The 15,069-nt window shown below is 37.3% G+C and overlaps 1 protein-coding gene across 2 annotated transcripts in view; it reads right to left on the bottom strand.

Annotated features, from left to right (window-relative positions):
- The window catches only part of LOC136257624 (uncharacterized), a 153,390-nt gene that overhangs the window by 64,316 nt on the left and 74,005 nt on the right, over nt 1-15,069 (bottom strand). For both annotated transcript variants that reach the window (XM_066050876.1, XM_066050877.1), the window contains exons 4-5: nt 2,572-3,057; nt 121-315 (exon numbers count right to left, since the gene is read on the bottom strand). In XM_066050876.1, the coding sequence (XP_065906948.1) occupies nt 121-315; nt 2,572-3,057 (681 nt within the window). The remainder of the gene's footprint in view (nt 1-120; nt 316-2,571; nt 3,058-15,069) is intronic.

The following is a 15,069-nucleotide window of genomic DNA, read 5'->3' as shown; positions in this document are numbered from 1 at the left end:
ACTATGTTGTTGTGGTGGCGTAAGGTGGGAGAAAGGGAGGCGATGGGAGGTTTTACGCACTGAAAACAATGAAGTTATTCATGCCATAGCTTATGGCCTAATAAAGATGTGTTGACATACCTCTTCTACACACATGATCACTACCACTCCAGCTCCCATTGTTTTGACAGGTCCTAGTGTCACTACCAGTTAGCTCATAGCCAGTGTTACATGTGAAACTACAAGTGTCTCTCTCATAACCCACTCCAACACTACCAGAACTACATGATGTTATCTCTCCATTGAATGGTGTTGTGAGGTTATTACACTGAATATCTAAACAAGTGAAACGTTTAAGAAAAAAAATGGTTGAGTAAATTAAACACTATCATACAGTACTATCACTGTATAGTAGGGACAACGAAGGAGTAGGCATGGCCCACGAAATAACATCACCCAAAAACCAGCCTCAAGTTTTCCTGATGACGATGAGGCAGTATTGGTTAGGCAAAACTAAGCCCAAACAAGGCAACCCAAAATGCTTTCAACAAGTTGATACAGAATTTAAAAATATATATATTAATTGGAATTTTCAAAAAAAAAAATATTCAACAGAATTTTCTACTGACTGACTGAGTAACTGATGCCTTCACACAAGTGTAACTCAACAACAGCTAAGGCTACAGGATTGATTTTTTCACTGTTTGACATTCCTTTGGCCCAAGAGGTGCCTTTTGGCATAACACAGTACATACAACGTATTCTTCATGGACTTACCAGTGTCCTCCTTTGTGTCCCATTCCTATTTGCTGACAGCAAAAAGTGTCAATTTGGCAGTAGCACATGATGGCTTCCCTTTGTAATGGAAATCGTCCGCATTTTTCATAGTGGCTATTTTGAATGCAGAGGTGCTGTTCAAACAGTTCTTGCTTTCCAAACAGTTCTTGATTCTAAATGCTGTGTAACAGGTTGAACATTGCTGACAACGGATATTTCACTTTTTAGACGATAATTGATATAGCTGAGGCATGCGGCATTATTTCAGATGCGGTATGCGTGCATGGGTTCACCAGTCATAATATATATTTTTTTAAATTACGCAAAAAGTTTGAAATTTTCAACTAGAGTAGGGACCATAGCACATCAATAAAAAGTACTGAAACAAGCTGGAGTAGTGCATGATATTAAATCACAATAAATTTTTTGTGTACTTGTTAAATTGAACTACTACATAATGGAGACGAATATCTACATATGTACATAATAAGGAATTTTAAGTTCAATTATGGATCATAAAATATATTATTAGTGAGGTCACCTATGCCTGAAGATATACTAGCATAGGAGTAGGAAGCGGTATGGCACCCTATAATTTGGCTAGCCATCCCTTAAGTACTCAACTGTCTACTTACCACTGATGTTTCAGATTACTATATAAATTATCAACTTGCACAGTGACTCCTCAGCAACACTTCAGATCGATGATTATGACAAACATCTCTAAAATGTATTTTCGTATAAAGTTTGTGACTTACAAAGAAGTAAATTACACAGGTAAGAGTGCACTGCTGGAATGATTCAAGTATGTTTTAAATACTAAAAATACCCTGAAATTCAATCTCAGAACATTAGTTTTCAAATATCTTCCCTGGAGGGGCATGCCCTTAGACCCCCTAGTTTAGTATGCTCTGCATGTACAGCTTTTATTTTATCCTTACCATTGTGCCGTTCCCCCCAAACTATGAGGTGCTTGCTATGCCTATGACTAGTGGATATTTAATCCCTACTTCACTCTATACCCATGACTGAATTAGGAATTAGATGTCCACTAGTATATCTGCAGGTACAGATGATCTCCCTTGTTTCCGTACTTTTTTCTTTGATCCCTAATCAAACTTAACACTCCTAACTTTTGTTAGTTTACATTTTTGTGACTGGTGAATACCAAATTCAAAATGGCACCAAGCTTAGTGTTTTGTCTGAACATGTACCCCAATGCTAATTTCTGAAATAGTGAAGTGACCATTTCTTTTGTTTACAGTGTTACAAGTGAAGAACATTAGGAGAAAGGTCTCCACAATCAATCTAGTCACAATGAAAAACACAGACAATTCCCATCAAACATAGAGAAGCCAGTATGTGGACTACTGTGAATCAACACCTTGTACTGTCAACATACATAAAATGGGACACAAAGGAGGATGCAGATAAGTCCATGAAGCATACATTGTATGTACTGTGGTATGCCAAAAGGCATCTGTCTGGCTAAAACGACATCACACAGTTAAACATTCAAGCTATAACCTTAGCTGTTATCAACTTACGCTTGTCTGAAAGCATCAGTCAGTCAGTTAGTAGAAAATTCCACTAAACAATTTTTAAAAAAAAACCATTTATTTTAGGTTGTACTGACAGCACTTTGGGTTATACCTAACCAATACTGCCAAGGTGCCATGAAAGTATATGAGACTGGTTTTAGGGTGACCAGCAAAACCCAAACCTTCATGAACCCTAATATACAGTACTATTGTATTGTATGATATTGAAGTGTATAATTAAATACTCATCAAAAATAACTGTCACCATACTTACCAAGTATGAACTGGATCAATGGTTGTCGGTCAGCAGGAGTGGCACCAGTATTTAGATCAAATGATGAAGCATTAGATCCAATGAATACATAGAACTTGTATCCAGATGTTTGTATATCTCTAATTACATAACCAGAATCAGGTGGATTATAAAATCCTATAACATCTCCAGATAGAAATGGTATACTGTTATTACCAGTAAGTGGAATATTAGCTTCTAGGTAAGTTGACTGATTATTGAGGTGATTCGATTGAATCTGAGCTCTATCAACTAAACTATAGAGTTGTGAAGTTGGTGACTGTCTCCATACTTGTATATAAGGAAAATTAGTCCCAGTGTTATCAGATGATATCCTAACCCTGATGTTGGTTATTCTACCATTACAAGTGAATTTGAGAGGTGGAACAATTGCTGTTCTATTAACACTGATCTGATCATTACCTTCTTGCTGAACATTATCAACATCATCTACACAAAACCGTCCAGCTATTGAATGAAAATCATAACAGTGAATGATCAATTAACAAACCAATTTCACACTAATAACACATGGGTAAAGGGTATCCCATCCAAAAACAGCTTTATAGTTATAAAAAGTGCACGTACAAGTAAAGCTGAGTAAAATGCAACAAAAAGTATAGCGATATACTGGAGTGTGGCCATGTGTGAGGTATGCAAGTTGTAAATATTAATTGGATAGTACAATTGTTAAAGTATTAATGAGAACTATGTGATGCTGCTATAGTTTTAAGTCCTGTGAGCATCTTCATAAATGCCGCTCAAATTTGATTCTCAATAAAGCAAAGTGTATAGATTCTCTGATAGCAAGGAAAAGCGGCCAGACTCAAACTATTTATTGCTATCAGAGGATCTATACACATTACTTTAGTGAGAATTTGATTTGAATGGCACTTATGAAGATGCTCACAGGATCTATGGTGCATGCATCCATAAATTCCCAAAATTTATGCATTAGATTTACACCATTCCATTCAAAATCTTATAACTTGACACTCACACTTACTACTTCCATGAATCGACTACCATTTTATTCATCATACATTAGCGATCATGATGGTACCAAAGATTTTTAAACCAGGTGTGCGCCCACAGCCGGCCTTCGTGTGGGCGCACGCTTTGTTTACTGAAATTGTTTTTGTAAAATTGCGTGTGTGTGTACCTACAGTAGGTTGCAAAATAAAGTTAACGTTTCGTAATTGTAATTACGGTGTGATTACTAAGTAATTACCATGTTTGTACTGTAATTACGTTTTGACCATAATCTGTAATTATGCAAAAAAGTAGTTTTTCACCAGCCATATATACAATATACTCATAGTTACCAATAGAGCATAATTCGTAATTACGCTTTGTAATTACGCTACTACAGCGTAATTAAAATTACGAAACGTTAACTTTTTTCTGCAGTCTACTGTATTATCTACCTACTTATCTACCTATCTATGTTTGTCCGTATGCACCCATGTGAACAAAATCATTAAATAATGATAAAAGCAGCTTTTACGTACAAAGTAAAAGCGAAATGAAGTCTGTATTAAACTTCTGCACAGGTGTGACTTTGCTCTGAGGTGGTTTCATTTCGGCGGACTGAAATACGGGTGTGGTTACTTTTCTCAGGCTTTGTAAACTACCTTCCCTTTAAGGATTTCACGCATTTAACCACTGAAAAACACTGGTGCAGGCCTCGTATACTACCAGGAATAGCCTATTGCTTCGAGTTCAAAAGGGGTGTATCCCTTACGTACGCAAATGAAAATGATGAGAGAATTTGTGGGAAAAACACAATAGTCAAACTATAAAACAGTTTAGAAGATACTTCTGTGCTTAATGTGTTGGTTAAAGTTTAACAAGCGCTTCCTTAGCAGTGCATAGCAACGTAATTGAATGAATTACAAAAATTTCATGAATTATAAAATATGAGAATTAACCAATAATATTATTGTACAACCAAAAAACTACCCTATTGTAAAATAGTAATACATAGTTGGTTAATTCATAGTAGCATATACTATCTATGGTTAATTCCAGATGAGTTAGCTACAATGTAGCTGCATGGTGCCTGGTTTTTAGAGGTAGCACAACATCAACTTGTTTTCTTGAACAATATGTAGGTGTTAAAACATCCTTTTAAACTAAATTCTTTGTTTATACTTAGAAAACCTGCTGTAACATCATCCCCATTTACACTACAGTGGTGGGATAAACGTCAAAAAGACTCATCACATCACAGAACATCATACGGTGTGTAGTATCACATGATTGTAACTTAATAAAATGGCAGAATGAGATGAAAACACGATCTATGCAAAACGAATCTTGATAATTGCGCATGTGATGGAAGAGGAAAAAAGATCTTTCAAACTTTATGGAATGACTTCTATACAACTATTTTGTACTAGACAAATGTCATCTGTGAGATTCAAGAACATTTTACTGATATTCTTGTGATTGTTATTGTAAGTCAATAGCTTTTGTATGCTGCTTGAAATGTCTTTTTATAAAAATGATGTGGATCTGACTAAAACTGTTATAAATCAAGGCCACTGTTCTGTATGTAAAAAATCTTCTGTGAAAAGTTGCATGGTGTGAAGGGCAATCTGTATAAGAAAGGATAGCACCTTGAAATTTATGGCAGCACAGAAAATTTTCAAAAAACTTAGCTGCTGGCTATGGATTGGTGTAAAATGTGTGACATTGGTTGTATACGTACAATCACTGGATTGGACTCTAGACTTGACTGGTGAACTGGACCACTGAACTCAGTTTTTTTTCCCTTTTCAACCAAATATTTGGGCAACTGGTTGGAATGTAGTCTCATATGGTCAGGCCACTCCTTCTCCTCCCCCCTTCCACCCACACACATGCATGCACACACACACACACACACACACACACACACACACACACACACACACACACACACACACACACAGAGGAAAGCATTGTAATGCTGTATCAACTTGCCGCTGCATCAACTACCCAATGGATAGAATAGAAAAACAGTTAACTGTCACTAATTAATTTTGCTCCTGATTTGGCAGACTTGAATGACCATTAGGTTACATGGTTACTACTGCTATACTAGAATGGCAATGCAGATTATGCCAAGAGAGAGAAGTTTAACTGTAAAGTGGTGAATCACTAAAATCGATTCTTCTCCTACAGCAAGTTGTGAAACTCCCCAAAAATTCTTGCTGTCGCTTGTACCAACATTAACTTTCAAAGTATGGAAGCAGATTTTTAAAAATGACTGCTATGGCTAGGTTACCGTTTTTCATAGAAATTTAGAGAGTTCGATAGCTCAATTGATAAAGTACTTCAAAAAATTGCTTCCATACTTTTGTTACAAACATACCTAGGTAGCAGATGACAAAGTTTATGAAGCGTAGAACTAAAACTGTGAGACTAGATCCAAAATTTGTAGAATTCTCATTCTTTAGGCATAAATACTAAACTAAGCCTTGAAGTCAGTACTTCTAACTAAAGATGGTGATTTTTAATTACCACAAATACATCTGATGCAAGAGAGAATAAACTGTGAGACTAGATCTAAAATTTGTAATCTTTAGGCATAAATACTAAGCCAGTACTTCTAACTGAAGATGGCGATTTTTAATTACCACAAACACATTTGATGCAAGAGGGGATAAACGTGAGACTAGATCTAAAATTTGTAGAATTTTAATTCTTTAGGCATAAATACTAACCTAAGCCTTGAAGTCAGTACTTCTAACTGAAGATGGTGATTTTTAATTACCACAAACACATCTGATGCAAGAGGAAATGGAAAGCAAGCGCAGATCAATGAAAACCAAGATTTTGCATATGAAGCCATATGGAACTAGTAGTGTGCCCCCTTAACCTCCAAACAAATTTGTCATCATTTTGACAAGTGATAGTTTACGATATAAACGCTCACTATGGCTTGTTAGAATCGCACAAGAATAAGCTAAAAGAATCTAACTGCAAATCTGGGATAATCCAAACATGTCATGAGATATGAATGAATCTATTAGAATCATCAAAAAGGCCCAATGGAAATGTATTGCAGATGATTGTGTTTCTTTATTGTGAAAATGATGAGTGGAGTTTTCGTGTACTGAGCTTCATTTGGTAACATCCTGTTCGCCAAGAGTTTCTCTTTCTCATGGTACATATGAATGTGAAATTCGTCTTTTGAGTGTAAAGATATGAGTACAAAGTGTCAGTACAATAGACAACTATGCAACTTATAGTGAACAAATCGGTGCAGCTGGGCCAAATCTCCCCAAACTTCTTGGCATGGAAGTTGTCTTTCTATACTGGTGGCCATTAAGATAGGTTTCACTGCAACACACTTGATTGTACTGATTGAGTGTATTTACTAGAGATCAGCGGCGGAGGAAGTAGTTGATATGAGGGGGGGCTGGGCTAACCCAGGCTTATTTCTATAGTTTGGTAAGGTGAGACCAAAAAAAAAAAAAAAAAGGTCACAACCAACTGACAAGAGCTTTCCACCTCACCAGCTACCATTTCTAGCTGATAAACTACATAAAAATCCTTACATAGCTCGCTACACACTGACTACTTTATTAGAGTGACTGCTCTATTAGAGTATCTCGATCTATATCACGGTTTTCAGCCCCACTCCAAGAAAGATAATTTCGTTGTGATATCATTCTGAGGGGGGACTTTAGCCCCCTAGCCCCCCCCTTTCCACCGCCTATGCTAGAGATGCAACAATATGTGTCATGTGGTGTATTGCTACTCTACGTATAGGCTATTGCACAAATCCAGGTATAATTCACCCTTGGTGATTATTGTGCCATTCCTCAGGCCTCTAAAATAGTAAAGATATTGTGGAATTGGGCAATAACTGATTTAGACATGGCTCCTACGGCTCTGATCACTGCCAATAATGGCGGCTTCCTGATCGAAATAGTAAAATAACTCATTGGCATAGGCTTCCTGGATGAATACAATCATCTTTATTATCCAGTGATGTTTCCTTTACACTCTAGCAATGATTTCGGATGGTTGTTGTGCAGGGCTGGAGCCCTGTGATTTTAAGTGGTCAGACTATTCATAGACTGCAATGGAGATCATAGTCTACACTTTATTGATTTGATGTGATATTTAATCAGAGATTATACTTTCATGTGATCCTCATTTGCATGTGCTAGCTACAGCATGCACCAGCATGCCAAGCTAGGGAAGTCTGGGGGGCATGCTCTCTGAGAAATGTTTTGAAAATGCATGTACTGAAATGGCATCTGGAAGCTATTTTACATACAGTGTCTTTATGGTAGACTATATTCAGGTAATTTTGAGCTACTGTGTACCAATTAATTCAATTTTATATTATAGCTAGCAGCTAATTTGGCTTTCATGATACAAGTTCTTTTGAGATACAGAAGCAATTTTGATAGTAATATAATTGCTAATGCATGACGTGCATTGCAATGCTATGAAGATAGCTCACTGGAAAGTAATTTGAAGACAATTAACAGGCTTAACAAGTGATTAAGAACATTAATATTGTATACTTAGTGAATGCTCTATTAGAGTATCACGATGACTGGATTAACTGCTCTATTAAAATATCATGTTGACTGCTCTATTAGAGTATTTCAACCTTTTTGCAAATTCAAGTTGCTGAAAAATGGTCCGGCCAATGCCAGACCGGCCAGACCATGGGCTCCAGCCCTGCTGTTGTGAATGGAATCCAGCAAAACACATAATGCACATGACAAAAAAATTGTCACAGGTATCTAACCAGTTTAGATACCTACCTGAGGGTATCTATTGGATTTTAAATACCTCATTGATGACTAAACTTCAAAGCATACTATGCGTGCCATAATCTAAATACTGTTGTAACTCTAGTACATACTTATGTGAACTACACCCATGTATCAAGAATGTGTGTTAATTGTCTATAGACATACTGGAGCTACACCCACTCATCTGGATTCTGCAAAATTAGTGTAGTCACACTATCTTGTCATCAGTACGCTTACTCCCAGTGTTTGGAGAAACACCATGAATACGCTGTCATATGAGACCTGCTACCATGGTAGCATCTGCTGGCCACTGGAAAGGTGAAGACGTTGTTTTCATAACAACTACGTATATCACGACACAGTCATTATATCATACATTTTTTTTGAATCTCACATTATTGTGCACCTTAAAACTGTTGGGTATTATATTCATGTGTCCTGTGTATGTTGTAACTGCATTTGTACATGCCTGTACCCATATCATTTGTGTACGGGTGCTTTTACAGGCTATAAAATGATCTGCATGGTAACAATTCTAAATAATTGATGTATATAATGGCACAGTTTTTTTGCACAGTTCATTTGTGGCTACGTGCACTAATACACTTACTATTCATTGCCCATTTCAATAACTGCTGACCACAGCTGTACTCTGTGTCATTCTTTAAAATCTTTAAGCACGCCATTAATAAGCAAATTATATGGGGGCGACTAAACAATAGAAACTTAGATAACAATCTCAACCAAACTTTTGGAATAGATTAAAGACACATTGTTCTATATGCCAAGCAAGTATTGCGGAAAACAACTATCATTTTCGTATTTGGTCTATAGGTTGACTAAGGATGACTGAAAGTTCGTTTGGAGCTATGATGTATGGTGCAATCGGTGATGTGAATCTTGAGGCAATTGAGAAAATATTGAAGCAATGGCAGGGAAACTAATGTTTGGAATGTACAAAGGAATGCAAGGCATGGCGCCTGTGGTTGCATCTAACCACATGTGATAAATTTAAAAAATGAAATTTCTTTGATGTAGGCAACTTTGATCTCGAAACAGTCGACATGGATTTGCTTCACTATTTGTGTGGTAGTTACTAATGACATGATGAGTTTGAGTCTAGAGTTTCAGAGGGATAGCATAAATCCCATCCAAAAACAGCTTGTAGCTGTAAAAAAAGTGCGTGTCAGAGTAAAGCAGAGTTAACTACGGCAAAAAGTAGTGATATCATAATGCGGCCATGTGCGAGGTGTGCAAGTTGTAAAATTAATATTAGCTAATCAGATAATACAATCTAATCCAAAACAGCCAGCTGTAAAAAAGTGTGCGGCCCTCAAAAAGGCAATGGTGAAAAAATTTGTGAAATCCAAGGTGGCGGCCAAGAAATGGCTGTGATGGTAGGTTAATGGTAAAAATTTCAATAACAACAATTCAGGTGAATTTTTGTGCCGCTTGGTCTTGGCAAAAAATTCACCTAAATTGCCGTTATTAAAATTTTTACCATTAACCTACCATCACAGCCATTTCTTGGCCACCACCTTGGATTTCACATCTTTTTTCACCATAGCCTTTTTGAGGGCCGCACACTTTTCTACAGCTGGCTGTTTTGGATTAGATTTCACTTCTTTTGTATTTGTATATATGGCCGGCTTTGGGACTTTTTTAACCTGTCTTTTTTTCTTTTCCACAGGAAGAAGAAAAGATGAAGCAGATGTACTTTAAATATTTCTTATTTTATCAGTAAATGTACAAATTATATATATAATACATATATTTATTACAGAACTCTCCATGGTGGTTTCTTTGTAACTGAACACTCTACAAAGTGACTTCTTCTTACTGCTCTCTCTACAGGGTGAATTGTTTGTATAACTGAACAATATACAAGTAACTTCTTCTAGCTGATCTCTCTACAGGGTGGTTTGTTTGTAGCTGAATTCTGTGCAGGTGATTTTTTTGCAGCTGAGCTCTTTACAGAATGGTTTCTTTGTAACTGAACTCTCTACAAGGTAACTTCTTCTAACTGATCTTTCTACAGGGCAATTTGTTTGTGGCTGAATTTTCTACAGGGTGATTTCTTTGCAGCTGAACTCTCTACATGGTGGTTTCTTTGTAACTGAACTCTCTACAAGGTAATTTCTTCTAGCTGATCTCTCTACAGGGAGATTTGTTTGTAGCTGAATTTTCTACAGGTGATTTGTTTGCAGCTGAACTCTCTACATGATGGCTTCTTTGTAGCTGAACTCTCCACAAGGTAACTTCTTCTAGCTGATCTTTCTACAGGGAGATTTGTTGTAGCTGAACTCTCTACAAGGAAACTTCTTCTAGCTGATCTCTCTACAGGGAGATTTGTTTGTAGCTGAACTCTATACAGGTGATTTGTTTGCAGCTGAACTCTCTACATGATGGTTTCTTTGTAGCTGAACTCTCTACAAGGTGACTTCTTCTAGCTGACCTTTCTATAGGGAGATTTGTTTGTAGCTGAACTCTCTACAGGTGATTTGTTTTCTCTACATGATGGTTTCTTTGTAGCTGAACTCTCTACAAGGTAACTTCTTCTAGCTGATCTCTCTACAGAGAGATTTGTTTGTAGCTGAACTCTCTACAGGTGATTTGTTTGAAGCTGAACTCTCTACATGATGGTTTCTTTGTAGCAGAACTCTCCACAAGGTAACTTCTTCTAGCTGATCTTTCTACAAGGTGATTTGTTTGTAGCTGAACGAAACTTCTTCTAGCTGATATCTCTACAGGGAGATTTGTTTGTAGCTGAATTCTCTACAGGTGATTTGTTTGCAGCTGAACTCTCTACATGATGGTTCTTTGTAGCTGAACTCTCTACAAGGTAACTTCTTCTAGCTGACCTTTCTACAGGGAGATTTGTTTGTAGCTGAACTCTCTACAGGTGATTTGTTTGCAGCTGAGCTCTCTACATGATGGTTTCTTTGTAGCTGAACTCTCTACAAGGTAACTGATGTCTCTACAAGGTCACTAGTTTGTAGCTGAACTCTTTACATGGTGGTTTCTTTGTAACCGAGCTCTCTAAAGGGTGACTTCTTTTAGCTGATCTTTCTAGAGGGTGATTTGTTTGTAGCTGAACTCTCTACAGGTGATTTGTTTGCAGCTGAACTCTCTACATGATGGTTTCTTTGTAGCTGAACTCTCTACAAGGTAACTTCTTCTAGCTGATCTCTCTACAGGGAGATTTGTTTGTAGCTGACCTCTCTACAGGGTGATTTTTTTTTGTAGTTGAACTTTCTACATACAAAGTGACTTGTTCTAGCTGGTCTCTCTACAGGATGACTTGTTTCTAGCTGATCTCTCTGCAGGGTGACTTGTTTCTAGCTGAACTCTACCGGGTGATCTGTTCGTAGCTGAACTCTCTACAGGATGATTTGTTTACAGCTGAACTATCTACATGGTGGTTTCTTTGCAGCTGAATTCTCTACAAGGTGACTTCTTCTAGCTGAACTCTCTATAGGGTGATCTTCTCATAGCTGAACTCTCTGCAGGGTGATTCGTTTGTAGCTGAACTTTCTACATGATGGTTTGTTCATAACTGAACACTCTACAAGGTAACCTCTTCTAGCTGATCTCTTTACAGGATAACTTGTTTCTAGCTGAACTCTCTACATGGTGATTTGTTGGCAGCTAAATTCTCTACAATTCGATTTGTTTGCAGCTGAACTCTCTACATGGTGGTATCTTTGTAGCTGAACTCTCTACAAGGTAGCTTCTTCTAGCTGATCTCTCTACAGGATGACTTGTTTATAGCTGAACTCTCTACAGTGTGATCCTTTCGTAGCTAAACTCTCTACAGGGTGATTTGTTTGCAGCTGAAGTCTCTACATGATAGTTTGTTTGCAGCTGAACTCTCTAAAAGGTAACTTCTTCTAGTTGATTTCTCTACAGGGTGACTTGTTTCTAGCTGATCTCTCTACAGAGTGATTTGTTTGTAGCTGAACTCTGTACAGTTTGATTTGTTTGCAGTTGAACTTTCTACATGGTTGTTTCTTTGTAGCTGAACTCTCTATAAGGTAACTTCTTCTAGCTAATCTCTCTACAGGATGACTTGTTTCTAGCTGAACTCTCGACAGGATGATCTGTTCATAGCTGAATTCTCTACATGGTAGTTTCTTTGTAGCTAAACTCTTTACAAGGTGACTTCTTCTAGCTGATCTCTATATAGGGTGATTTGTTTGTAGCTGAACTATCTGCAGGGTGATTGAAACTCTCTACAAGGTGATGTTTTCTAGTTGATCTCTCTACTCAGTCTGGATGACTTGTTTCTTTTATTTATTTATTTATTTATTTACTTATTAATGCTTTACAGCACAAGTGCTGAAGGTCTGTAGGACACCTGGTCAGCCTGCTCAAAGACTTTAGCTACATTAGGTGTGTTTGAAAAGTTGTTTCTAGCTAAACTCTCTACAGTGTGATCTGTTAAGGTTCTACCTGATCTCTCTATAGAGTTATATCTTGTTTGTATAGCTGAACTCTTTTACATGGTGGTTTTTTGATTGGTTGCTGAACTCTCTCTCCATGGTGACTTGTTTGTACTACAGAGTGACTTCTTTGTAGCTGAACTCTCTACAGAGTGACTTACTTGTAGCTGAACATTGCATAAAGTAACTTGTTTGTAGCTGATCTAGATGAACTCTCTACTAGGTAGCTTTTTTGTAGCTGAACCCTTTACGCAGTGACTTGTTTGTAGCTGAATTCTCTACAGAGTGACTTGTTGTAGCTGAACTCTCTACAAGGTGACTTGAATTCTCTTCAGTGTGACTTATAATGTTCTGAATCTCTACAGCAACATATTTGTAGCTGAACTCTCTACAGGATGACTTGCTTGTAGCTGAATTGTCTATAAGATTAACTGTTTGTAGCTGAACTCCCTACAGAATAACTTGCAATGCCATATAATTCTATAATGGAGTAAGTTATAAATGTAGCTGAATGCTTTATTAGGGTGACTGTTCTATTAGAGTATCTCGATCTCGCATATGCTACACGTAGTTGGCTTTGGAATCATAACTCAGTGGTTTGTAATCCGATTCTTCTGTACTACTGCAAGGACTTTTTATGATAATTATTCCAGCTACACACCGACTTTCAGCTCACTGTTCTAAGCGGTTTGCCTGGTAGGCGTGAAAACTAATAGTTTTTTTTATTCATAAAAGTCGATCGCGTAATTGTGACATAGGTTGGGTTTTGTGTCATATCTCGATGGCCATTAACTGGATTCCTTTCAAACCACAAAAAGGCACTCCTACGATAGTTACTCCATCTACATAGCAATGTTCAGCTCATTCCTTCAAGCGGTTTACCCTGTGGGCGTGACAGACCTTCAACCTAATTTTACGCAAATAATCAGTCATAACTCCGTGAATGTTCATCGGAGTCCTACCAAACTTGGTACTGCGATTTGCCTTAATGAGCCCTTTAAGTGTGCCAAATTTCAGCCCGTTCCAAGCACGTATTCGTGTTTTATTGCGGATTTTGCAAAGTGTGCGAAAAGAAGTAGAAGAAAAAAACGAAGAAAAAACCCAAACTTTGGCCGCTCGTATCTTGGAAATGACTGGAGCGATTTTCTTCAAATTTGGTATGTGGACTCCCCTACCTGTCCGGCATTTCTGTAGCAACTTTGGTTTTAATAGGATAAGGAATCACGGAGCTACAAAGGTGTGAAAATCACGTTTACTTTCTTCCTGTAAATATACTCACGGTGTGGCGCGCCGGCTTCTTGGGTCGCACGACACACTACCGTGTGTCTTGATATTATTGTTAATGTTAATGAGAAATATGTGATGTTGCTAGTTTTTAAGTCTGTGAGCATCTTCATATATGCCACACAAATTTGATTCTCAATAAAGCAATGTGTATAGATTCAATAAACAGTTTGAGTTTGGCCACCTTTCCTTGCTCATAGTATTGCCGTATACAGGAAAGGCGGCCAAACTCAAACTATTTATTGCTATCAGAGAATCTATACACATTGCTTTATTGAGAATCAAATTTGTGGGGCATATATGAAGATGCTCACAGACTTAAAAACTAGTAACATCACATAGTTCTCATTAACACGTTAACAATAATATTGTATTATCTGATTAGCTAATATTAATTTTACAACTTACACACCTCGCACATGGCCTCATTATGATATCACTACTTTTTGTTGCAGTTAACTCTGCTTAACTTGTACGAGCACTTTTTTTTACAGCTACAAGCTGTTTTTGGATGGGATTTCAATACTTTTTGTTAGAATAAGCATTACACTGTTGAAAACAGTAGGTGAGTTTCTATGGTTTTGACAGAAACCCCAGATTACAGTGACAGAATATTAAAATACAACTGTAATTTTAGTGGCATGCAACTGCAGTCAACTAACACCCATTTTAACTAGTAAACCCTTAGTAACACTTTGCCTTTCATCTTGTACTGCATTAAATGATCAAGATACTCTAATAGAGGAGTCACAAAACAGCTGTAACACAGCAATAAAAGTTAAAGCATAGCTACAACTTATGCCTAGCATTGCTTAAATTACTAGCTACTTACAGACTTTACAGTATAAAAATACAGCACTTGTAGAAACGTGACTGTTATATTGCACAAGAATAGGATGTAATCTTTTCCGGCAAGACTCTTAAGGTCTTAAGGCTGTTGTCTCATCACCTGAAGGTTGTGTTTTCATGTTGAAGGGATTTAGTGCCAC

Source organism: Dysidea avara, chromosome 6 (genome assembly GCF_963678975.1).
Source record: "Dysidea avara chromosome 6, odDysAvar1.4, whole genome shotgun sequence".
In the NCBI taxonomy this organism is placed as follows: Eukaryota; Metazoa; Porifera; class Demospongiae; order Dictyoceratida; family Dysideidae; genus Dysidea; species Dysidea avara.
Note: the sequence above shows the minus strand (reverse complement) of the source record. Positions and strands in the feature narration are given on the sequence as shown.